The sequence below is a fragment of the Chaetodon trifascialis genome, chromosome 11 (genome assembly GCF_039877785.1).
Source record: "Chaetodon trifascialis isolate fChaTrf1 chromosome 11, fChaTrf1.hap1, whole genome shotgun sequence".
NCBI classification, from domain to species: domain Eukaryota; kingdom Metazoa; phylum Chordata; class Actinopteri; order Chaetodontiformes; family Chaetodontidae; genus Chaetodon; species Chaetodon trifascialis.
In genome coordinates, this window is record NC_092066.1 from 5,588,800 (window position 1) to 5,616,165 (window position 27,366).

The 27,366-nt window shown below is 42.7% G+C and overlaps 1 protein-coding gene across 1 annotated transcript in view; it reads left to right on the forward strand.

Annotated features, from left to right (window-relative positions):
* The window catches only part of st6galnac3 (ST6 (alpha-N-acetyl-neuraminyl-2,3-beta-galactosyl-1,3)-N-acetylgalactosaminide alpha-2,6-sialyltransferase 3), a 76,357-nt gene that overhangs the window by 37,874 nt on the left and 11,117 nt on the right, over positions 1-27,366 (forward strand). The window contains exon 3 of the mRNA XM_070973937.1: positions 1,071-1,480. Within this exon, the coding sequence (XP_070830038.1) occupies positions 1,071-1,480 (410 nt within the window). The remainder of the gene's footprint in view (positions 1-1,070; positions 1,481-27,366) is intronic.

Here is a 27,366-nt window from a genome sequence, read left to right on the forward strand (position 1 = left end):
TTTATTTTAGAGGAAAATCTCTCTCACAGCTTATTATCCAGTGCTGAATAAACTAACCTAATTGAATTAAATGATATTAAAAGACAAAGAGCCAGACATGCAGCGCTTTAACGCTGTCTCCAGCACATGTCTCCAATCCACGTCTTCATCGAATTCTTTTAAGAAATCACACGATACTTCATTATTTCTGAAGAATGTGTATCACTGTCTTCAAATATTTGACGACATAAGATGAAGATTTTCTGTGTCCCTGCACATAAAATGACCATAAAATCCTGCAGGACTCAGCAGCAGTTAAGACTTCCAGTTTTAAATTGTAATCTTTATTCTGTTTGCAGTCTGTGGTCCATTACCAACTTCCTCGCATTTTTAGCCTTTTAGTGACAGAGGATGTCTTTACCTGTATGTACAAACGCTGTGCTCTCAAGCTATGAAAGAGAATGATAAAGCACTGCAGCGTTGTGCACGGTGAGATATTTCCCTTCTCTCTGCTCTCGTCATCTAGATTTTTGTGCTGCACCTCAGCCCTGCTGACTGTTGCCGTGGTTATTGATGGAAGTTTATGAAAGTTATAGATTGCTTATTGTCACGGTGGCAGACTTGAGACTTCAGTCACACTTTGGTCGCAAAAATGGGAGCTTGAGACACAACGTGGACATGACTGCTGTGGGACTTGACGTATTTGAGACTTAACTTCGTGAGTTGACAGACCCCTTTAGATTTAACAGGAAAAACATTCAAGTGTCAAGTGACACAGCGCAGTTTAACACCAAGAAGACAGTAGTTGACAGCGTTGTTCATTGTGTGTTGGTATTGTCAACATTCAGACCTGAAGGGCTTGAATCTGTGTGCAGTTTTCATACAAACATTTGTGACTTGACTCAGATGTGCCCTCGAGAACTCGAGGCTCAACATGGGACTTGGACGTGTCTCCATTCACCTGCAACTCAACCTGAACTTCCCTCAACTGATTTTGACTTGAGACTTGCCCCGACATGCTTGAGACACAGCTCAGGAACTCGAGCCCTGACAATATGATAATGATTAATTACTGGCTTCCCCTCTTCCAGCCTCTGAAGCTGCACTGTGAGCTCTGCAGCATCGTGTCCAGCTCTGGTCAGATGTTAGGCCAGGCTGCCGGTCCGCAGATCGACCGCTCTCCTTGCATCTGGCGCATGAACAACGCGCCCACGCGGGGCTTCGAGCGTGACGTGGGCCAGCGGACCACGCTGAGAGTCGTCTCGCACACCAGCGTCCCCCTGCTGCTGCAGAAGCCCCAGTACTTCTTCGGCCAGGGCAACGACACCGTCTACGTCGTGTGGGGGCCGCTACGAAACATGAGGAAGGACGGGAAGGGCATCGTGTACAACATGCTGCGACAGGCGGCGGAGAACTACCCTCACGCACGAATCTACGTCACCACAGAGGACAGGATGAACTACTGTGACATGGTCTTCAAGAAGGAGACAGGGAAGGACAGGTGAGCCAGACCACAGCCTTCTTCATTTCTTTGCATGACTACATTTCACAGCAGACCTCCAATTTTTCTTACAAATTCACCTCTCAGTGGTTTAACATTAGCTCTTCTCTCTGCCGCTCTAATATCGACCTTATCGATGCTGATGGTCTGCTCAAAGCTGTGTGCTTTCCTCATCTCAAATCCTCCCTTTCATGAGGCGTTATCAAAGTGATTTACTTAACTTTCCCTCTGAAGAGGCTCTACACGGCACTGGAGGCCATTCTCTTAAGAGAAGCTTTCATGAGGAGCCTCAGAAGACCGCGCTGCCTGGGTTATAGACATTGGCAAAATGCTAGTCTGGGGAAAGTCTGGTTAATGAGGTCGCATGATGCTGCCAGTCTTTTAAAACACCCTAGTTGCAGTCTCACAACTTCTTTGACATGATGTTGGCGCGTTTTGACTTTGCAAAACGGTAAAAAATTTTCAAGCTGCAGATCATTAAAGGATAACTTGGAAGGAGTGTTTGTTCTTTGAAGACATTTGGCAACAGCATGTGCTAAAATTGCACTCTGTTATTTAAAGACAACCCCACCCAGCAACTCATTTCTGTATCAATTCCCCAAAGAGAATTGCAGGTTAATGACTATGAGAATCAGGCTCCAGGCTCGCTATTGTTTAGGATGAACCTCATTTCTCAGACTAGCCTCTGCTCATGTCTACAGAACTGCTCACTCCTGCCTCTCCCACATGTCATCAAGACCTCTCTTAACTTCTTAAGAGGATTAACATGTTCCGTAATAGGCGTAGCATCCATTCCATTTCAGCTCCATTGTCCCGCTCTTATTCGGGATGGCAGGGTTAACAGCGAATTTCATGTAGAGCGTCCATGTTCAGCCCGGCTCAGCTGTTCCGAAGGCGCACAAAGCACAGATAGAGATGTGGGATTAGGGAGGTATGCTCGGGAGAAGAATCTCATTACAGGACACAATGCTCCTGGGTGTGATGCAGCGCTTCAGTCATTACTGATTGGTAACAGAGACCAAACTCCAGGTGTGAACAAAGAACCGCATCTAATGCATATGTGATGAGCTCTGAGAGGTTCGTCTATATGTCTGTCTCCCTGCCTGTCCGTCCGTCAGTGTTTGGGTTCGTCTGAAACTTGGCTGCACATGTTCCAGTTTGAAGAAGTGTCCATGGGAGAGCTTTTAAATCATCCTGAGAGACAGCAGTAACAGCACAGCACATTTTAATGTAATCAGAGGTAGAGAGGGAAGTGTGGTTTCACTCCAGTAACAGACTGCAGCTCTGCGTTCGCTCACTTAGCCAGAGAAACTAGTTTCCCTGAAGTTCACAGCAATGCAACACTTTCAGAAATCTGAAAGTAAGCTCGGTCAATTTATTTTCTCTGCTCGTCCACGCAAACTACATTTATTAATGTCTTAAAGTCCACGACATCATAGCACTCTCTGGAAACACTCATACTATAGCAGCTCATCCGTCTTTACCCCGTCATTTGCGTGTGTGTTCACCGGTTTACTGTCAGCGCTTGCTGCATGGCGCGGGGGATAATCATCAGCTTGGTGGAGATGCAAGTGATCGAACACAGCTCTAATTATCCAGATTGCCGCGAGCAGCCAAGGAGATGCACCGCCTCAGCTTCGACTTGCTGATCAGACTCGGCGCGGCGCTGACTTACTCGTCAGTCAACCGAGGAGCCTCTCGCTCTCTCAGCCAGTAATTTAAAACCAGACGTGAAGGGTCTGCCAGGGAGCTCAGTCATTCCTGGACAGAGGTGAGGAAGGTACACTGAAGGAGACTCAGGTGGAGTAGTTACGATGATGTAAAAAGGGCTGAAATGAGACCGCCTCAGCCCAGCCTGAGTCAACTCCATCACCAGGACCAGCTGATTGAAGGTGAAAAGGCCAAATGAGACGATTTAGAGCTGCTCAAGACCAAGAAGGGACTAATAAACAGCCACTGAAACTATGCTAATTACTAATACTGCATACTGATTTATAGCAGACTTTGGTCATGCAGTGTGTTTAAACTGGAAAAGTGATTTAAGCACAAAGTTTGCTTCCCTAAATGTCTCACTTGCTGTCAAGCTTTTTTTTCAGCGTGCTGCATTTAGCCACTTTTCCTCCATGTAAACAAACTGCTCAAAATTGGCATGTGGTATCGAACTGAGACACAGTGCCGATTGTCTCAGGATGGATTGCTGAAAGGAAATTGAGGAGCTGCTCACAGCTTGGAAAAAAAATTAAACGGATGGCCATAATGAAAAAAGTACTCCAGTAACACTTCAGAAAGCAGACAAAGAAGTATTATAAATCTTTGGAAAAGAAATTCAGCTCTCTCATGTGTCATCAAGACAAGAAGAATACTATGAAAATGTGTATCTGGTACATGCTAGATATGATGACTGTGTAATGTGGAGTAGGAATCGAGTGGAGATGCACTGCCTCAGCTTAAATAACAATAAATGATAATAATGTGTCAGGAGTTGGGTTAAGGATGCACAGACAGAGATAAATCTACAGGAGCTGCTGTGTCTGTAACTCTAACACCTGAATAAACGACACAACAGATTCAACATCAGTACATTTGCAGGATTCTGCAGGTGAAAACTGTGTTTGCCTGCTGGCGAGGGAAACATCCGTGTTTATGTATTTTCAAACAAAGAGAAAGTGCATCTTGATGACTCAGCTGTTTAAAGCACAACATCACGGTGATGTCCGGGGGTTCAAATCCGGTCGGGGGACGTTCGAAGCTTGCCGCCTTCTCTCTCGCCCCATGCGTCCATCTATCAAGTCAGCCTCTTGAGCGATGCCCAAACAAAACGCCACAGAAATAATCTAAAAGAAACAGGCAGGGAAATTTTAAATCAACATCTAACAGGAGCCAAGACAAAGTCTGACCGCAGCCTTGGATGTAAATGTATTTGACAGCCGCTTAAACATATGATTCATGTAATTGCGCACTGCGGCTGGAAGTTGCACGGCTGAGCCCATCCGTCATCGGTGCTACCTCCTGAGCTGCAGTCGTTGGCTGTCGGACCGTATCGGCGCGGCCCTGTTACCAGCGGTAGATAACAGACCTCGCGACGACACGGGACTTAAATCACAGTGTCACTTTACAGCACTGCCACCTGGGCCTGCGTGACCTGGGTCCCTGCTTCCCAGCCAGCTGCTCCCTCGTAGCACGAGCGTGTTCTTAGGTTCGTGTGGATGCGTGCGTGTGTGTTTTCACAGGTGTGACACGCTCTGTTTCTGATAGCGTGGTCTAGTATGGACATTTATTTATGCCTCTGAGTCTCTCTTCATTTCTGCAGTCTTTTCTAAAAACTACAAGGTAATCTTTGTACTTTTCATTGGAAAAAAACAAGATTTTCTGTGTACTCTGTGTTTTTATAAGACTGGTCAATCACACTGAAAGCATTGTATGAAAACATACAATGTGCTTTACACACAATGCTTTTTTTAATGTTTTGAAACCTGTGTTCTTTGCACAGGTTTTTTTTTGTTTTTTCATTGTGTTTTACCTGAAGCAGAGGAATGTCTCATGTGACTGACATGGCCAGTCTTTGAGGTAAAAGGAAGTTTTGTTCACCAGCAGTTGATAAGATGCTGTCAGTGCAGGCAGGAATGCCCTAAAATCAGGAACACTAACGCCTGGACTGGACTGGACATGTTCGCCCATGACGTGGGAAGAGGGCGAAAATGTCAAACGTCATGCGTACGCTGAGATGGAAAGTAGGATCTGAGAGCTTCAACAGAGAATGCAGGTGTCACTGAGATAAACTGCAGCTCGTTTACTTTAGTCAGCTTGCGTTTCTCCCAATCATTCGTCAGCACTTACGGCATGAAATTAGATTAACATTCACTTGTTTTTAATGTGCAAACTTTTACGGCTTCGCATCTGTCCCTGTAAAACTAAGACGTCTGGGATAAGACGACGTGGATGTTGTGCAGCTGATCCGCTTGTTTCGTTCGATAGACAAACCTAAGACCAACATCCGCGGTACATTTGCATACGGGTCTGCAGTTCAGACATGTTGACCGTCATGTGCATCATCGTGTGCAGCAGAGCACGACATACGAACATTAACTGATTGTCAGAACTCTACTCAAAGGAGGTCAAAAGCTCGCATATGACCCTTTAACTTCAGGACATCACAGATGCTGTTTACTTGTAGCTCATTCACTCCTTTGTACTCCAGTTTACACGACTCTCAGGCGCATCCAGCATGAAATTAGATTAGACAGAACGTCTTGATACGTACGTCTGGCTCAATCTTAACTCCTGTTGAGACATCAGAAGTGAGAAGACATGAATGTGACAGCAGAATCTGTAAGGTGACATGTTTGTGAGGGATTATTTTGCATTGACGACTCGGTCTCTCGCTGTCTTTGTCAGATGTCAGTAGGCTGAGTCAGATTTAGACTTAGAGACTTAGACGGTTTCTTTATTGACCCCAATTTGGGAAATTATTTTGTTGCAGTAGCAATTAAACATACAGCAAACACAGGATGTACACACAATTATTTAGAAAAAGTAACAAAAAATGTAAAAATGTGGAATAAAAATAAAAATATAACTAAAACTAAATATAGTTATATAATATGTATTATAATTTACAATACAAATTATATAATATCATATCAGAAATTTAAGCAGCTCTTATGTTGACACTCTTAACTCGGGTACAGCCAAGTGTAAACCCACCATCACGCCTACCAGGTTTGGTGTCATCTTGGTTTTTTTGGAACCAGAAGTGACCGTATTTGGACGGGAGGGTGGAGCAGGGGAGGATACGCCTTGCTACGCCTCTATCCTGATTGGATCTGGCTGAGAGTTGTTGTGAATTGTCAATTGCAAGGTAGCCACGGCCTAAAGCGCACCCTGCTTTATTGTCTTTTTTTAAACTTTTTTTACACAATCAGACTTCTATTTGCAACCGATGGAGTCGCCCCCTGCTGGCCGTTAGAAATAGTGCATGTTAAAGGCACATCTGCATCAGCTTCACCTTTTACGTTCCATCCACTGTGTTTTCAGTCTATGGGTGAAGTGAAATGAATCTGGAACTTTGATCAAATATGAATCTTCTGATTTGAGTAATAATCGTCTGATCAAGTTATCTTTCACACTGGCCCAGAATCAGTGGCAATAAACCGGACATCAGAGAAGTAGAAGAGAACAAATTCTCCTTCAGCGGCTCGCTGATGCTTCAGGTTAAGTAACAGTCTGATGAAAGAACCAAAAATGGATGTTTCATGTGCACTTCATCATCAGGGGTGAGTCAGTCTAATCACACATGAACCTAATAGCAGATGCTCCACTCTCCAAATATGTGGTGATTTTTATTTTAATCTGTTTTCATGAGCGTGAATGTCACGGCTGCGTAATCATGCTTCATAATCTCCAGCCGTCCACTTCATATGAGTGTAAGTACCCCTGGCAGTCAGCGCTTACTCATCCTAAAATAGTTTTGGGTTGAAAATTAAACACCATTCAGTTCAACAGCTCCTCTGTGTATTAATCACGCTCTAAGAGAGACTGTTCAGTATTTGTGAGCGTGAGCAGCTCTTTACCAAAGTCATGTGTGGCAGATCTGAGGCGCCTCTGTGATGTTTTCATTTAGAAGAGCCTGGAGGTGCTCCAGTCAGGATGAATTGGGAAAGACAGAAGAGGGGGACGCACCCATAGGGATGTTTCTGGTATGAGGGAGGATTTTGTAGTTTAAAACGACATCATCCCCATGGAGGGAAAAAAAAAGCTCACTTTTATATAAACACTCCAGCGAAACCTTTTTTGTATTCTCCTGCTCTTTGTCTGCGAAAGTGCTTTAGGTTTTACTCCTGATAAGTTTCGGCTCCATGCTTCATATGGTGTACTGTATTTTAAGTATTTTAAATCTACTGCATTTTAAGGATAGTATCTCATAATATTTGATCGGACAGACTGAAATTCTTAATACCTGGACAGAGCAGGAGCTGGACATCCTGACAAAATACTGGACATGGGCCTGGAAGCTTGGTGACGTTAAAGCATCATACAGGAAGTTAGTGGAGTCAACTTTTCATGAAGTTTATTAATTTGAAGGTTAATTAATTGAACATTTCTAGTGTTATTTTCAGACCGATAAAGAATTAACAAACACAACTCGTTTCTTTAGACTTGAAATGATGAAATGATGTGTCCGTTAAGATAACTCGTGGTGGTTTCCTTTCATAATAATGAAAACAGTGTTTCTCATGTCTTCAGCAGAGGTGGAAATGAGTCAGGAGTCATTGCTTTTCCTATATTAACATAAAGGCAGGCGTGTTTTTAATACTCCGTACTTATTTTTACACGTGCCGTGTTGACTCTGAAACGCTTCCACACATTTCCTCTCAGGGTCTTCATCATCTGTTGAACATGGCTCACTGTTTCCCTCCGTTTTGTGTTAACAAAGAGAAGAAGAATTGTGTTTTGTTGATTTCGGTCAGATGATTACAGAGAAAATCAGCTAATACATAACTCAGTTTCACTTAACACAGATGGAATTTTCTTTGTTGCAGCCCTGCTCCACTGTGCCGTTATGTAGAAAAACATGTTTCCAGTGCAGCTTTCAGTGTCTCTGTGCCAGACAAAGCAGCTGGAAATTGCTGCCTGACCCTGAAATATTCTAACACAAAGTGAAGGAATATGACAGAACGCACCGATCACTGAACTTTGTCGATGTAATCTACGTCCTGATGTGATCGAGAGCTCCAATGTCAAATGACTCCCCACCACTGCGCAGGCTTTTGTTTACAGGCTGCGCAGTACGTGACTGTATCTATAATTGCTTCGTGTATTGGACGTGAAGAGAAGAAGAAATAGCAGATAGCAGGATTGTTGCTGCTGGCTCTTGTAGGAGATTGAAACACAATGTTTGCAGCATCACCACAGAACTGTAATTTCATGCTTATCACGACGAGCCGTTTAAAGAGAAAAGCGAGCAGGAGGACTCATTGTGTTTCTGTGATTCCCACTGTACGCAGCCCTCAAAATCAGCACTGAGCGCGATGCTCTCCATCCAAACCACGAATTTGTCACTGAGCGAGCGTGTAATGACATTACATTTCTGTGTTGAAAGCTTGCAATTGCTGTGAAATTATCTTATTAAATGAAGCCGCTGGAAACACAAATAACCCGGCGTTCTGGGCAGCTGTTCATCAGGTCAAAAGCGGTCAATTCAGAAGAAGGAGGAATTCATCACAGCGGTCGCTCCCAAAGGAAGAGGGGATCAGCGGCGCGTCATTTTCTCTGTTGGTTGTGACCCCGTCTGAGAGAGGCATGAGGCGGTAGCAGGAGGGAGAGAAGCAAATTGTCAGCTGAGGGCGAAGTGCAGCTTTCCTTAAAGTCTGTTTGCATTTACGTCCCAACGATGTAATGACACTCGGAGGATTAGCAAAACTGTTAGCGGGGGAGGGACACTGGGTTTTCAGTTGGAATATCAGAAAAGGCAAAAATCCTTTTATCCTTTTTTATCTGTATTAGTGGGGGGTTCCTTCACAGCTTCTGTATACTCTGACTGTATTTTTAAAACACAAAAAAGGCTTAAAATTCGTCTCTCAGTAGGTATAAAACTATAATGAAGTCATTTATTCAGGGCTGGACGACTCTGCTGCCAGACCCTTGTCAATTTGCCAATTTTGTTATCATCTCTATTATTAAATTATTAATAATATCATGGTAGATGTAATGTGCTACATTTTATAGTTGTAAGTCTGGAACTATTTTGCGTTGTCGGACATCTTTATGTTGTCTATATGAAAGTGGAGTTTGAAATCTGCCTTTGGTGATTTCTCAGGTCACAGTGTGAAGCCGTCTGGGGTTCCTCAGTTTTTGGTCATCGATCAGCACATCTTCAAGTACCAGTTAATCATTTGTCTGCTCCTTTTCTCATCTTCCTCTGCTTCTTCTTCATCCTCCCTGTCGTCTTCTTTGCTGCTCAGAATGCCCTTTCTTTCATTTAGCTTAGCTATTAGCCTTTATGCACAGTTTGTCCCAAGGGGCTTCTGTAGCGCAGTGGCTGTTCTTTGGTGTAATTTACAGATGTGTTACAGTTTGTGTCACCCTCTATTTGAAAATGCTTTGTGCAGCTTTAAGCTAGATAATTGCTGGCAGTTATTGCGTTAATCTTTCTTCATCCTGTTTTCTGTTTGCCTCTTGTGACGACTCGAGTTTCTGATCACTTGAAACGTTCACCCATAAATCAGATCACATCATTATGTCTGACGTAACTCTTATGTTCTCTTATCCTTTGTTTTCGGGTTTGTTTACTTTTACTTTTAGAGCACAGTTTCTCCGGGTAGCTCAGCATGAACTCAGTGTGCCATTGGTGGTAAAGGTTGTGAGTTCAAGACCCACGTGATGCAGAATGAGCTCCTCAGGCATTGTGCTGTGTGAATTACAGACACCTGACTTCAAGGTCCTTCTTCGTCCTCCTCACAATGGCCAGCTCACTGCCGCACAGTGTGTGGACATCCAGAAATGACCCCTCTATATGACGGATGAACATCGGACCAACACAACACCGTGGGCATTAATATGAGGCTACAACAGCCTCCACTCTTCTGGAAGTATTACCTCAAGAGCCTTTTTTCCATTCATCCACACGAGCATTAGTGAGGCCGGGCAGTGACGCTGGTCAATGCAGGAGCAGCTAGTTGTGCATTCAGCATTACATCTTAGATTTGAAGCGTGCACAGATGGCTGCCATAAATGACATGTATCTCCCCCCAAAAAAAGGGTAACTCGTTCAGGATCTGATGGCGGAAAAGTATCAAGAGGCGTGATTGGTTTAACAGTGGTGGACTCCGGCTGTCTGAGGTGTGGGGTTAAAAAAAGATTTTAAAAAGCTGCATACGCTAAATTGTGTTTTCTCCACTGGAGGGCTCCCTAGAGGGCGCTTTATCATGTTTTCTCCCTAGAGGTCACATTTCTTTGCACGCTGAACCACTGTAGTGGCAATTTGATCATGCTTTATCCACCATAGGGGCATCCAAGAGGGCACGTCAGCTGTGCTTGGTCTTTTTTGGCCACCAGAGGGAGGGAGGGGTCAGATGGGATCAGCTGGTGTTTGTTAGTATGTATTTCTTGTATTTCCCTACAAGTTTGTGATACTGGAGATTCCTCTTAGTGAGACAGACATTAAGCGACTTGAAGGAAGGTGAAATTATCTGCTGCTTTTAATTTACACTCAAAGAGCAAAGCCAGAAACATAGCAGTGATTTCATTATGAAACATGGTCTCCTATTCAGTAATGGAAGAAGAAGAAATTGAGGTCACCTGGGTGGAACTCCAGTGCCGTTAGTGTGTGTGTGTGTGTGTGTGTGTGTGTGTGTGTGTGTGTGTAGCCCGCAGAGTGAATTAACTTACGTTTTTACATTTTATTTTTATGTTTATGTCCAACTGGTTTAAAAAAGTTCAATGTTAGGAAAACAGCCAATGATTTTTGCATTCGTATCAGCAAACATTTTATCACACAGGGCGACACCTTCTGTCAGACCCTCGTTTAGGATGCTGTCTGGCTCTCTGGAGCATTAGAATAAAGTCTCCTCGATGCAGTGGAGGCGGCACGGAAACAAAATCAAGGTTATTCTACCAGCCGGACTGTATCGCAGGTAGACACGATGGTTCGCCCGCAGCCACAAAAGCAGTAAATGCATCTTCTGTTCTGCTTTGCAGCACCTGATTGAATAAGCTCCACTGGGCAAAATCTCCCAAACACACACCTGCATCACTAGTCATGTAGCAACCCAGCCCCATCTAATAAGCTTTATTAGGTCAAATGGCTCTGTGGCTCCAGAAAAATAACACCCTAAAGAGATAAAATGGCCTCATAATACGAGGCTCCATGGTGTGTCAGTGTGTATTAGGTCTGCACCTCTGTCACCGAGATGCTTTCTTGCATATTTATGCGTTTTATAAGAATTATATCTGTCCTGTAAAGGGTTATATTGTCCTTAAAAAGCACAAGAGGGTAAGGTGAGACTTTATTGGCTCCCGTTAGGACATTACACAGCTGCAGCAGCAAACAGTAACAAGGTTCAGACGGAGAAACATGAAAACCGACACTTAAAACATCCAATAAAATATCAAGAAGGGTGTTAAGAACAGTCGAAATACAAGAATGGTACTATAATTGACAATACAATGTGTTTTCACTGACATTTACTGCGTCTATGTTCATTAAAAAGACTCATTGGTGTATATAAACAAAACCATTATTAGATGTTCTGACAGAACAATCAACAACAAAATTAATCAACATGTGTTTTACGAGCACAGACGGAAACCAGTGTTTGGTTCCAGCTTCTTACATGTGAGGACTTACTGCTGTGAAATCTTTTGGTTTTTAGGCTGCTAGTTGGACAAAACAGGACAATTAATTGTTTCAAAAAAAATTTATTTCAATGCAAAATGTTTCACTTGCTCTCTAGTTTCAGCCCTAATATCACCTCAGTGTTCTAGATGTATAAAAGATAGCAAACTGGGAAAAAGTGACATCTTCATCCGTTTCTAAAAGCATTAAAGACATCTGCTGTGTGCAGTGTCACAGAAAGTGCAAGTACAGCAGTGTGAAAAACAAAGTGCGAGCAGTAATGCGACTTTCCAGCGGTACGAGTGGTCCGTAAACATGTTTTGTCTTCACATTAATCAGGTCCGCAGATGGCCTTGCCCTCCTCCCCTCAGTCTTTCTCCTGCTCTTCTTCTTCTTCTTTTCCAGGCCGACATTTGACATTTTAACTGCAGCAGGCACAGACACAGAGCAGATAACCTGCTCTCTCAACATGTCGCATGGATCCTCTTAACTTCTGACTTAAACAAGCTTTTCTCTGATGTTTATCCTGGTTAAAGACGGGTTTCTCTCTGCTCACTGTACTGTGGAATCACAATCAAATACAGTAGCCCGCAAAATAGGCCAGAACGTGAAATGCAAGACTTGCAGCCTGCTGCATAATCCGAGCCGCCGCTCACTCCCTGATTTCAGGTAATGCTTTTACTGGCACGAGCAGGCAGATGATGGATCTTCTATCAGTGTCCAAAGGGAAGAAGAAGGAGTGCAGCCATAATGCCCCGCGCTGCATCAGCTGTAATGCATCCTGTCACTGACGTTCTGTTACATGTTCAGCTCTAAATTGGATGTGAACTAGTCACTTCAGATTATAGTTGTACAACACTGTGTGAAAGGGGCCGCAATCACCTCTTGGCAGCAGCATTAAAATCTGCTTGTAAAATTGTCAAGCCCTCATCCCCGCAAACAGAGCAGCCCCTGTTCTTGAGAGTTTCTCCGACAAATAATTCAGCCGTTTGCTTTGCCTGACAAACACCAGCTTTCAGGCTTCTTTTCACGCAGCGCGCTATGCTTTGCATTTTGTTTTCGGTCTTTAAAAGCATTGACACACAAATCATAGTAATCCGTTTTTTTTCTTGTGCGTCCGCGGAGCCATGTGAAATTATTGTAGATGCTTTGCTTTCTGGTCAGCTTTCAATGCAGCTCCCAGAGACTTAGAGCCTTTCAAGTACTTAAATTTATACCATATTATACTCTGCAAAACATAGTTATACAGATATCTCAGAAGTTTTCTCTCTGAAATGTTATTATTAAGAACTTTTGGTACGAAAGGTCAATTCTGTTCAAAACACCTTGGCAAAAGCTACACTGTTCAGTTTCATGAAAATTAATAAAGATGTTACATGTTGAAGCACATAGTCATATTTGAGAGGCTGAAATGGGTGAATTTTTGGAATTTATGCTTAACGATTATTAAACTTGTTTCAGCTCTAGCGTTAACATTATAAGCAGCATTTTAATGATGTTGCAAAATTGAGGTTAAGCTAATTGGAACTACTTTTTATACTGTTTCATTTACAGCAATGCATCGCATTTAGAAGTAAATCGTGTGTTTTGTTGATAAATTCTAAATCTGCTCACTAATTAGTGACTTTCATCTGTCTGAAACAGTTTGCACTGTGAGCCATAGTCTTGAGTTTACAGTTCCCATGATGCTTTGAGGGATGTACACTGGGAACGCACTGTTGACATGGACTCAGTGAGTTCGCTGTTGGCCACAAATTAGCCCCGTTTCGTTTTTTAGGCTATATTTGTTTACATTTTAACAAGGTATTGTTAATTATCTAGTAAGTATGATGAGTTAGCTGTTAGCGGTCTTTGCAGTGCACCCGTCACTGAAGAAAAATAAAAAATGTGATGATTTTCAGGCAGTTTCTGGACTTAAAATGAGCCTTTTTTGTATGATTTCCAAGTGGATTTATGGATGTTCACAGTGGACATTGAAGATAATGATATCCTGCAGCGTGTAAGTCACACTGAATGTATAACTATGTGCTTCATGGCCGTGTGTCTGTGCTCAGATTTGACTGAATTATGACTCCGATGTGAGTCATTTTTGATGCAAATTGCGGCACTTGGGCTGTGAGGCTTTTAAAGCATCTGAAAGGTGCCCTGTGCTGTGTCCTTGTAATCAAACGAAAGTTGTGTTTGCATTCAGTGTCACTCACCAGAATGCTCTTTACATCCTTCAGGTCTAACAACACAGTGAAACACTTGTTCTTAAAATCTGAAACCTGCATTGTTTACATCCACTTTCACTACAAGGGGGCTTCTTCTTTCCTGACTTTGCCAGTTACCACATCTTGATGTGACGCCATTGGCAGCAATTTAAATCACGTCAAAGTGTAAACCCACCATGATGTCACCTATTGGCTTGTGGATGGCAAGCCTATTGGCAAAATGGTTGTCGCCATCTTGGTTTTTTGGAGCCAAATGTGACCATATATGAATGAGAGGGTGGAGTTTGGGAGGATCCACGCTGCTATGCCTCTATCCTGATTGGATCTTACTGAGAACCCAAGGACAAGCAGTGGTTGTCAATCACAAGGTAGCCGCATGCTAAAGCATGCCCTGCTTTATCGTCTATTAACATCATGCTGTATTGAAGGAGACAATGAACTCATTAGGAAAGTGTTTACTTAGTTAATTAGTCAAGACAGAAGTATGGACATTTCTCATAAGGTTACATACAGTCGGACGTCTTTTGTAAACAGTGGCCATGAGAAGGACTGCAGGTTTAAGGCACTTTCACATCACATCGGCTTCACTTTTCAGACCCGCAAAGTGCGTCCACTAGCTATAGTGTATGATGGCAAAATGGCCACTATTAGAAAAACAACTGCTGGAGGTCTAAAACTCCACAGGGAACCGTTAATTGCCTCCATCAGCGCTACGTCGCAGTTGCCGTTGTGATAACTGCTTACCATGTTAGCAAGTAGGCAAATCATTGCCAACCTACAACGTCTTCTTCTTCTTCAGCTTCTAAGCATGAAAACCTCTGCTCTACCAAACATAGAAGAGTAGAAGTATTTAACATGGAAATCACATGAAGAATAAAACTGCAATGCTGAAATAAATGTACCTGGTTAGTTTCCACCACAGTAGACAGACAGAATGATTGATCGTGTTCACGTGCGTGAATATCTATACTGCATATTTGACGTGCAGACTAAATCCATAAGAGATGTGGCATTGTGTAAATGTGTCAAATTAGAGAAGGCATTACACGTTAAAGGAAGAGTAATCACTTCATTATTCCGTCCGTCACACCTTTCAGATTTCTGATTTGTGTGCAGCATCATTTACCACCTTCATAATGTGCTGTGATGAACATGAAAATGTAAAACCACGACAGCGTGCGCCGTAAGCCTCCTGTAAAACCAGGAGTGGTGCTGCTTTGTTGGAGCGCGGGGGTTTTGCATATTAAGGTCGTAACACGTGTCTTCGCGAGCGGCCATAAATCTTCTTTACTGTAAGAGAGGGGGACCCGGCGTGGCTTAAGAGCAGCCTGAACCGTCACAGAGAGCTTTATTAGCACGATGGTTATGAGACTTTTGCATGGGATTAATCCCTGTTGTGAAGCTCTCTAAGATGTGACAGCAGAGAGGCGGCTGCTCTAAATTATTCAACGGTACAAGTGAGATTAATTGATTATTGTGCTTTAGATCAATGATAATCAGTAGTTCTGTGTGTAATTCTGGATCTCAGGTCTTTGTCTTGATCTCTGTCCCCGGAGAAATCTCTTAAATTGGCCCTCATCTGTTTTGCTAATCCTTGGTTTTCACTGCCCTGGTCTTGGACAGGCATCCCATTAACATGTTGAGTGGGCTGCAGAGCTTTCAGACCACTTACCTCAGACTCTTTTACTTTCTCTGTCTTTGTGTGATTTTACTGCAGGGTTTTTTTTTCGCCGAGTTGTAAAAATGCCTCGTTTTTACCCAAAGCTATCCAGACTCACCTCCTCTGACCTTCCACTCTTTGCTACTCTGCTTTTTCCTGCCAAATAAATCTTAATAAATGGTTTATGGCTCGCGAGCAGAGAGACAGTGTTGTTGCGATGGCGGACGAGTCGAACATGGCACTAACACCGCCGGGGTTGGCACTTTGATTCTCTTTGAGGGCAAGGACTTTAAGGTGTTATGTAGTACAGCCTATTCTTTATGCCGCTGACTGAAATTGGTTAGGATGAACCTCTCAGTTTGCATGAGGCTCTCATTTCCAAGACACTTTACACTCACTTTGAATAAAACATAAATCAGACTCTTCTAGCAAACCAAATTCTGTTTACTGCGAGGTGCGTTCAGTTCTCGGCTTGGGTCATATATGATGGTAGATTCTGTTACTCACGTCAGTTTGTCAGGGCTTTGATAAGTGAAGATAATGTGCTTAGAAACCATGAAAACTGGGTTTGTTTTAAACAAGATGATGTCCAATGAACTGTAGAAATCTGCTGCATGAATGACTCACAAAGCTCAACTGTACCAACTTGAAATAACAAACTTTTCCAACTGGCATTTAAGGTTTAGAGTTTCTCTGCAGGTCTGAATTCTCATGTCTGAATTAATGATGATGATCAAGCTGTCCGTTTGTTTATTCAGTCATTAGAGACTGAAATATCTCAGCCGTTATCAGATGGACTGACATGACGTGTGATACAGGATGACGTGCAACTTTGACTTTTATCTAGCTGCGTCATCAGAGCCATACAAGAAATGCCCATCAGCCTCAGCTGTACTGTGTGCTCAGTGCTAATGAGCATGTTAGCATGCTCATGTTAGCATTTAGCACAAAGCACTGCTGTGTGTCAGCATAGCCTCAGAGAGTGTGGCTGTAGACACTTAACAAATAATTTAAATGATATTAAATGAAATGAAATTTGTTGTTGATTCATTTTTGCTCAATTCAGCAGTTTTTGTTTGGATTCAGGGGTGTTTGTTTCAGTTATTGGTGCACTGGCAAACAGGCTTTTTGGTGTTAAAAATGTTCAAAAGAAATAAGACTATTTGTTTTTTGATTTTTTTGATGTGTGTGTGTGTGTGTGTGTGTGTGTGTGTGTGTGTGTGTGTGTGTGTGTGTGTGTGTGTGTGTGTGTGTCCCATGTATTACTCATGTTGTGGGGACTTGCTGTACTCATGGGGACAAAATGCAGGTCCCAGTAATGTAAATCCTTAAATTTTAGGGTGATGGCTTGAGTTCAGGTTAGGTTAAGGTCAAGGTCAAGGTCAAGGTTAGGGTTAAGGTTGGGATAATGGTAAGGTTAGGGTTCGAGTATGTCTCTAGGATTTGAATGTAAGTTTATGTAATGTTCCCGAAAGTGATGGAAACATGACTGCTTGTGCGTGCGTGCGTGCGTGCGTGCGTGCGTGCGTGCGTGCGTGCGTGCGTGCGTGCGTGCGTGCGTGTGTGTGTTTGGTTTGTTAGTTTTGGGCTCTTTCTTTTATTTTTGGTCTTATTATTCACTAAGGTTACTCATTTTTTCAAGTCTGCAGATGTTGCACAAGTGGTAACTTGAACTGAAGATGAACTGGAGCTGAACTGGAGTTGTAGTATTTTGATCTCAGGCAGACAGTTGGCCCAAAAACAAATGCACTCATGCCAGACATCTGTATAGTTTCTGCTTCTGTTTAGGCCTTTTTAATGTGAAAGGCAAGAACAGAAATAACAGCAACAGAGCGAACAGCACTGAAGATGCACACGGACATGGAATTGGATGCATATCATCGGCTCATGACAATTAAACCCAAATCATTGTTTTTGTTGAGCTTTACGGTCAAACAAATGGGAAATGAAAAACCAAATAATGCCAATATTTGACCTGTGTGAGGTTGCTCATATTCAGTGTGGGTCTGGTGCGGCGGGGGAGGCTTTTTAAAATTCCTTTTGTTATTGTTGTGGCAGCTTTTTCTTTTCTCTCAGAGTCAATTAAAATTCAACCTGCCATTCACAGCGCCTGCTTCAATCTCCCCCCAAAATAAATAAATAAATAAAAAATAAAATGGCATGGTTGTTGACAGGTTGGTGGTGGGAAGGTTGCTAGTTGACAGGTGGCCTGTTTCCATGACACCACGGCACACACTCATTACCAGCTCACAAGTGGCCCATGTGGCAAAATGTATATGTGATGTTTGATACATACGGAGGCTGTGAAATTGTCTGACATTAATGTAGACTAAAATAGGCCGAAATATCAAATTCAAGGCTGTCTATTGCGTGTTAGATATCAGACAGTATGGCAGCTCCTTCTGTTACACAGCTGCAGAAAAACCTGCGCTGGAGATTTGATTTCTGACCTTGCTAGCGGCAAAGCTCTTAAGTGCAGCGTTGGTCTGATTGGTCGGTCGATTGGCATGAAACGTTGGTACAGGCGTTCATGTTGCCTGGATGAGGAATCCTAATGACATTTATGGTTTTAGGTGAAATATCTGGAAGACTATTGGATGGATTGCTGTGACATTAGGTTCAGACATTCATGTTCCCTGGATGATTAATCCTAATGGTGGTCTTAACTTTTCCTTTAGCGCCACCATTAGATCAGAACTTGAATCTGAGCAGCACTTTGGTTTATGAGCATAAAGCTGCAAAACAAGTATCCCATCAGCCTCAGCTGCACTTTGTGTTTAGTGCCTTTAGCATGCTAACTTAGATGCTGAAAATGGAAGAATATCAACATGGTAGCATTGGCCCTGTGAGCATGTTAGCATGCTAATATTAGCGTTTAGCTCAGAGCTGCTCTGTGCCTTTGTACAGCCTCGCAGAGCTGCTAGCTTGTTACTTTACATTTGTGCTGACTTTAATTGTTGATTTCTTGCAGTGTGTAGGTGGGCCTCCTGTTTAGAAAGAACAGATAATCTTTTTTAAAAAAGAAATCATTAATTTGGGTTTTACTGGAGAGATTAAGTGTCCTACGGGGGTCTCAATGATATTTCTGAGGCTTTCTCGCACAGACAATAAGAGAATTTAGGGCAGACACTGAATACTGAAAATACACAGAGTACTGGCACAAAACATCAGCTATTACTAACTAAAAATACTGAAATGAGCAGGAACCCAAGTCGGAATCTGCTCTTCCACTCATTGCGCATTAGTGAGGCTTATCGCGTCAGCTAAATGCCCTAAAATGTAACAGAAAATACGCTTAGTGTGTGTGGCACACTTTGATTCAGTGCTGAGCTCCGGTTGATTAATCTGGTTTTGTCTTGTAAATGAGAAACGAGGTTATATAATCAGTTTGAAATATCTGCCCAGTTGTTTCAGACGAAACGGGAGAGAGATTTGCTTTGAAGTTTTCGCTGGAGTGTGACTGAGACAGAGAAATTATCTGTGGGCGGTAATTGTGTGAAACAACTATCAGTGCAGGCAGACTGCTTTTGAATTTGACTCACTTTTGAGGCTTCCAAGTGCAATCAGTTGAACTCAATTAAAAGAATAAATGGAAACAATATTACAACATCATACGCATTATTTTTTTTCTCAAATGGCTCTCCTCGTCTCCTTGGGGCTATAGAAAATTAATAATGCCTTATTTAGGGGGTCAAAATAATTTTTCAAAGAATTTCAGACTTTGGATCTCTTCCTCAAAGGTGATTGCACCTGGCAGCAGCCTATTTTAGGGGGAAGCACAGTGTTAATTATTGCTTTATTATCAAAGCTTCATGCAGCGCTGAGATGAATTTAAACCAGCACCAAATACCTCTGCTGAGGCTGTGAATTACAACAAGGGTTAAATGCACTCTGAGAGGTACATAAGACATCATTATGCATTTGTTTTGGCCAAATAGAGGAAGAAATGTTGTTTGTGAAACAAACAGCTCAGACACGTTGTCCCAGACCTGAAAAGAAAAAATGGATTAAGATGTAAGTGTGTTGCCTTTTCCAAGTCTTCGCCTCAGAGTCACTGGGGTGCTGCGAAATTAATGAGAGAAAACTGCTGGGGTGGTGGAAGGCATAAAAGCATCAGATGCCTTCTTCTGCACTGAGAGAATTATTAAAGTGCTGGTTGCCAGGCGGACATGAGGAGATCAGTGGAAGCCCCTCGCCGTGAGCTCTGTGCATGTCAGGAGAGTGGAGGGATGGCTGTGAGGATGCGGGGGGGAGGCCGAGGGGGATGGAGAAATATGTTATTTTTTAGCTTTTGCAATTTGCACCATCTGGTTGGTCATTTGGGTGTTTGCGGGGTTTTCGTGTACACGCGACAGGGGACAAATGTTGGGAGTGTGGAGCAAGTTAGACTGATGGATGTTCTCCGCATGCAGAGTGTCAGTGAACACAGCAGCCCTGGCTCATGCTAACAGCACAGACGCTCTGCAGGGGAACACATGCCCAAAAAAAACCAGACACAGCAGCTCTCCACCTTCACCTGAGGAGCTCACTGTGGCTTCTTATTCCCTGTTCTCTCCTCTATGCTATTTATACAGTTAGATGATTGGGAATGAATCAAAACACCATTAAGTTTGAAACATTCGCCACTGTGAGAGCAAACAAATGAGAGTCCTGAAAATAAAGAGCGAGGATGGAGTTTTAATTTGGAAAAAACAGAACCGCTTGTGTCATTATGACCGTCATCATATCTGAATGATTCATCCCAATATGTCACTTATATTAAATTAGATTTTCATATAATTGTTCCAAGTCATCTTCACACAGAAATGCCAAATTTTTCAAGCAGTCATTTCAGTGAATATTGAAACTTCCTAAAAAGAATTTAGCTTTAAAATTAACATTAAATGCATTGTCCTTACACTGTCTTCAGTTGCGTATATGTCAAAAAGGATGAACATATTATCACAACCTGTTTTAATTAATGTTAGTGTTGGAGTGTGGAGGAAGAACTGAGGAGCCTCTCGGTCTGAGGAAAGAAGCTGTATACTTCTGTATCACTTGTCAGACGGCAGCAGGGTGAACAGGCTGTGGCTCGGGGTCGGTCCTTTGGGCTCTGTGCTGCCACCTCACCTCACAGGTATCACCGGTGCTCGGTGGATGGGTAGCGGTGATGCCCCCCTGTCCTGGTCCAAGCACATCCTGTGCCAGTTTGTATTGTTCCAGCCTGGATGCTCCATCGCTCCTCTGTAAAAGTGAAAGAGCTTGGGGGGGGATTTTTCCCTCTTTTCCTTCAGAATACAGTCGTAAAGTCGAGCTTTCTTCACCAGGGTGCAGATGTGACTCCGACAAGTTCTCTGTGATGCTGATTCCCAGGAACCTAAAGCAGTTCATCTGCTCCACCTCAGCTCCACTGATGTAAACAGGGGTGTGTGTCTTTGCCTCCTTTCTTCTAAGATCAACATCCGGCTCCTTGGTTTTGTTCATGTTGAGCAGTATGTTGTTCTCTGTTCACTGCCATGCAACACTGTTGATTTGCTCCTAATATGAGTTCTCGTGTCAACAGTGTCAGGGATTGCAGTCATGGTGGAAGTTAGCGTTGTCGCTCCCACTTCCCAAGGTCAGAGTCTAGACGGCAAATATTAACGACGTGCGCGTTATACTTTCACATTCAGTGTAATTCATCCATGTGAGCCGGTTCGCTGAATTAAAGCTGCTCTTCCTGTAAATCGACAATAAGAAAGAAGATTTACCAGAATCTGGACTCAGCCATTATAACTCTGCCACGTTTCACTCCTGCATCGTCTCCTGGGGTTAATGAGGCATATTTTACTGTTGCACTCCCATTTGAGGCTGGTTGTATTTTACTTCCCTAAAAAGTTTGGTTTTAAAGCTGATTATCGTGACGTTTGCCAACCCAAACAGGCAGACATTGTGCCCACAAGCTAAGTGAGATCTCGCTTTGGAAAAGGCTGAGTAGTGATGACAATGAATAAAAGTATCATCGTCATTAGGCTGCTTTGAAGCTCTGAACTTTTCTCCCTCCTGCTCTCCTCACTGAAATGGAGCACAATTTGACTCCGGTGGCAGTAAGCTCACTGTACTCAGGATTAGCCATTCAGTGGGTACTTCACTCCACAAAATCCTCTGTGCAAAATGTCAGAGCAGTGCCACGACTGTTGGCAGTCATTGCAGGGACGTCAGCCTCCACTCTGGGAGTTCAGAGCCTCCCTGTCCCTTTTTTTACCAGCCCTCTGTCCTCCGTCCTCTCACCGCGCTCATATTGACATCTGCTTTAGGAGGACAACACAGCCATTAACTCGGGGGAGAGGCGAAGGCAGGGAACAAAGGGTCAGAACAGAGAGTGCAGCAGAGAGAGGGATTAACAGAGTGAGAGTGGAAGGAGGAGAGAGTGGAAAGGGTCAGAGGGAGAAATTGTGGATGGAGGTGATAAAAACACAGAGGAGCAGAGATCGAGTGTGAACAGGAAATAAGGAAAAAGGGGTCGTCGGCGGGAAAGAGAGAGAGAGAAAATGTGAAAACAATGAAGAATACTGAACCAGAAACAAAGAGATCCTCAAGGGACTAAAATCCAATATCATCAGGCCCTGAAGGACTACAGTAAAAATGACTAATCCCCAAGAAAAGAGTCTTACGTATCAGAAGACAAAATAGAGAAAGCAATTCAACAAGCTGTCTTCTGGGATTTTTTTGAAGGAAGGCAATGTAAGATAAACTGAGGGAAAGCAAAGAATTCACTGTGTGGCATGACAGACTGCAGCAGCGATGACAAGGTGCTGCACAGAAATATCTAAATGATTGCCCATTAACTTAACCAAAAAAAAATCAAACCCCACTGGGCAAAGAAAAAATGTAACACTATATTAGACCCGAGGCTGTAAAGTCCTGTGGAGCCGACTGTCCAGAGGTGCTAACACACAGTCCAGTGCTGCACAAAAGCTCCATAAAACTGTTTGTTCTTGTTCTGGATTTCAGTTGTTTTATCGTAGCTTTTTCCCTCCATTCACACAAAGGTGACAGATTCGAGCTTAATGATTACAAATGCGTCTCTGTGTATCTGTCATTACTGCAGATACAGTACGTGGAAACTGGCCTTCCTTACTGACCGCAGTGCCCTGAGCCTCAGACACCGCTAACACACCACATTTACATCCATGCACCCTCAATACAAACTGCACCGCAACTAAAAATAGAAAAACTTTGCTTGTTTGTGTCGGAGGATGTCTGATCGAATCTGGCACAACGAAGTGAACATAAACATATTGAACAGGCTTCAGGATACAGTGCGTACAATGGAAACTGAACGTGCAGTAAAAAATGAAATCTGAATGATTAAAGCTGGACAAGGACTGGAACAGGTCTGCACCTCGACGCTAACATCATTTTTACATTATTTCTGGATGCTGACGATCTGGTTTTCTTGTCTTTAAGGAGTGAGCTTTAAGGAAAAGACTCGTGTTATTCTGTATTTTGCTTGTGTCAGTAAATCACGAGAGAAAAAAAAAACAAAAAAACAAGCCCATTGATTTCCACTGAAGCCGTAAATCTTCATCCATTGGCCATAAATATACAGGGTCATTTTTGGCCGGACTGCAGCAAAGTGGGGCCAGCTCTATAAATGCCAAAGTCTGTCTCTGACTGAGTGAGTGATGGAGTTAGACCGCTGGTTATTTGAGTTTTTCCACCGGCTGTTGCTCTTTCCAAATGAATCGATTACATCCTCAGGAGGAAGTCAAGTATTTGGAACAACAAATGTATTCCAGCACAAGGAAAGTTGAACATCATGCGAACATTTTCATTCTGCCGGAAAATATTATTTACTCAAAAGGAGATTTTTAAATAGTAGAAATTAATGCATTTACTTCTTAATCAAGTTATTTCCTCTTATTGGTGTTTGTAGCAGCTGTTCTCAGCTGTGCTGTAATGAACTAATGTCAATGTGGAGCAAACAAAGCTTCACAGTGAGACTCTCAGACAGTCCTCAGTTGAGCATACAGGGTCCAGCCAGATACCAGGTCTTGATCTGGTCTTGCTAAAAAAGGCTCAGTAGTTTCAAGAAAACGTTACTCTCTCTGCAGTGAAAGGTGTATTTACCGGGCACTACTTTCAGCTGCGGATTAATACAGAGCTGGTGGTTTAGTGAGTATTCATGGCAGCAGGATGGTGCATGTAGGTGTGACTCAAAATAAATCATACGGTGCCCTTGTTCATTGTAATGGAAGGAGCATGTCACCCAGTGCAGCGGGGTTTTTAATAATTTAATGACGTGTGGAGGTGTGGAGCTCAGAGGGAAAATATATATCTGGCTATACTATATCTGTCCTCGCAGACGGTGCTTCAAATCATTGTTGGTTTTGGTGTTTTTTTGTGGGATTTGGGGACAATAAGAAAAAAACAGAATACGGCCAGCCTTATCTTTTAATGTCATCTAGCGGTACAATGACAAATGGGTGCTGACAGTTTTATAGTGTTCCAGAGGAAACCTGATCCCAGGAAGATAGAAGCAGATATACTGTATGTGTCTTTACTGCCAGAAACACCAGACATGTTTTATTTTGAGGCAGGCAGAGTTTTAATGCAGCAGTAGATGCTGTAGACTCAGTAACAAGAAGACGTCTTTGGATACAATAACGTCAATCTGAGCAAATGACTGCTTGTGCAGTAATTTGGTAAAAAACATAATTTATTTAATCCACCTGTTCTTGAATTGGAGCGTAATTTTCTTTCTTTCTTTTCTGTTCATTAGTGAAGCTTCTTTTTTTGTTCTGATTTCATTAGTTTGAGGACTCGCTCTTGTGTTGATTGGGGCATTGTCTGCACCTGTTGATCTCTATAAATAGTAAGTGTGTTCAGCCGGGAGGCGCCTGATCCTTCGGTTTCAGTTCAGTTTCAGTAGTTTAATGCTTCAGTTTGAACCAGTGGAAAAGTCTGAGCACAGATGAAGAGAAGAAAATGAACCGTACAGCTAAGCAACACAGAGATCGAATTAACTAAAGTACCTCAAAAGTAAAAAAACATGAGATTTAATCTATACAAAACACTGAATCTACAACCATGAACTTGAGATTAAGAGGAGCCACTATTTTAGGATGGAGACAACAAACAGAGACCTTGTCTGTAACCAGTTTCACATGAATAATTTATACTCAGCAGAATATTTTTTGCGTGCTGGATTCAGTGTCATAATAACAAAATGTTATAAAAGCTCTTCTAAATATATTCAAGGATTTATGAACCTGAAAAGAGAGGAAGTCTTTTTGTGAGGCAGAAAACTACAGCGAAGAGTGGAAACAGTCTGTTCACAAACACAACGTAATTAGAAACATAATGCAACAATTTACAGTTTTCTGAAGTGTCCCTGAGCTCATGTATTCATCTCCTTTATCCAGTCGTGTTCAGTGGTAACCTCGCTCCATCCTCGCTCACCTTTCCAGGATGTCCCTTTCATACCCTATCATGACACCTGTTACCAGTGAACCTGTTTTACCTGTGGAATGATCCAAACAGGTGTTTTTGGAGCGTTCCACATCTTTCCCAGTCTTTAGTTGCTCCTGTTCCAACCTGTTTGAAACGTGTTGCTGCATCAAATTCAGAATAAGCAGATATTTACAAAAATAAATGAAGCTGATGAGCTCAGACATTAAATATATTCAATCAAATATATGTCAAAAAGGTTAATAAGTTATCACATATTGTTTTTTTTTTTTTTTAATCTTTTACACAGCGTCCAAGTTTTTTGGGAATCTGGGTTTGATGCTCATCTTAATACAGCATGTAAGCATTCGCTATTTGCTAATTAGCAATAAACACGGTTCAGCTAAGACTGATGTGAATGCCGTTAGTTTGCAGCTATTTGGTCATAAACCAAAGTCCATCCATCCATTGTCTATACCCGACTATCCCTTTCGGGGTTGTGGGGGGGCTGGAGCCTATCCCAGCTGTCAACGGGCGAGAGGCGGGGCACACCCCGAACTGGTCGCCAGTCAATTGCAGGGCGTAAACCAAAGTATTAAACAAATCAACACAAAGATAAAATAGATCACAGATTAAAGCATAAACACAGCTGTTTCACTTCATCCTTGGGTCACCATGAATGTCTGTACCAAATTTCATGGCAGTCCCTCCGATACCTGCCAAGATATTTCACTCCAAACCAGAAATATCAGCCTCATTGTGGTGCTGCAGAAAAGCCATGTGATCATTAATGTCAGTGGGATTCATCCTCTGGGAGATATTTCAGTCTGGATGAAAGTGTTGGATCACTGTAGAGATAAAAACATATACAATTTAAACAATATGCATGAGTTAAATATCTGCATGTCGTTCCAGTCAAGTAGGCTAAAACTTAAGAGATGAGTTTATGGGTTAAAGTCAGAGTCACTGTAGGGAAAGTAAAGATGAAAGCACTTGAAAAAGAGTCAGCGGCGATGTCTCCGACCTGACATCCTCCAAACAGAAGCTGAAGCGTCTCTGCATCGAGGGGTGACGTCCTCTTCTGGTTATTAATAGCGATGCATAGTGATACAAAAGTAAACAAAACTAGACTTGAAGAAAGTAAATTGTCTTTTTCATAATGCAGGTTGTGGAGGTCACCCCCAATGCTTCATATCGCCTCCTGGCAGAATTAAGAAACGCCTCAGCAAGCCTCCACGGCTGCGTTGCTCATTTCCATCATTAAAATAAATTGCTGTGCTCTGTGGTCTGTAAAAGAAAAATGTTACAAAAAAGCCCCGTTTTCACCCCGCGGCTCTGCTCAGGATTTTGTCACTGTGTTGTCCCAGAGGCTCCTCAGCTGCTTCAGAGACGCAGGAAGTCACGGCATGTTGTTCCTCTACAGAACTCGCCCATCGGCAAAAACGCCCCGTCTCATGGCTTATTGTTGTACAAAATTAACAATTAACAGCAGTCGTTTGCATCAGGCTGCGTCCCGCCGGGAGAGGAAAATCACCTGTCTGGATGTGGACGAGGCGTTTCTGGAGCTCGATTAAATTTGTAAACATCGGGTGAAGAAGCCCTGGTGTGCGATGGTTAGACAATACAAGTGAAACCCCGAAAGCACACGACTGAAGCTCTGCTGGAGTGGCAGTTTCTTTGAGGCAGAATAGATCAGAGAAAAAGGGATTACGAGAGAAATAAATGGTTGATATGATGCCCGCCCTCCTCTTGTAAGAGAGGAAGGAGACTCGGTTTGGTCTGATGAAATGCTCCCTAATTGTGTCTGACATAACTTGATAAAGGCTGGATGTGTGGACGGGCCTCTCCACGTCAGGCGCAGTCCGACCTGGTTGAAAGTTGTGTTTTGATACAATGTCTGCAAAGTACTCTGCAGTCATCTAAGATCAGACATTAAAGGAGTAAAAATCTGTGTTGCTCCACAGAACAACAGGCAACAGCTGCGGTCAAAGAGGCATCCTGGTTGAATAAAAGACATCAGATTAGATTCAAGCTTATTGTCGTTGCACAGAGCACAAGTCCTGAGACAAGAAGTGTCACTAGACATGGAAAAACAAGTGAAGCACAGAGTAATGTATATGTGCCCTGAGCGGTAAGCAAGGATAAATACAGTGTTACTGTAACAGAGGGAAATGAATTAATACATGTAGTTAGAAGCTATGCAAAGCCCAGATATCTAAAATTAACAAATTTTAGATATCAAACAAATTCAGTCCAGTTTAACTCAAAC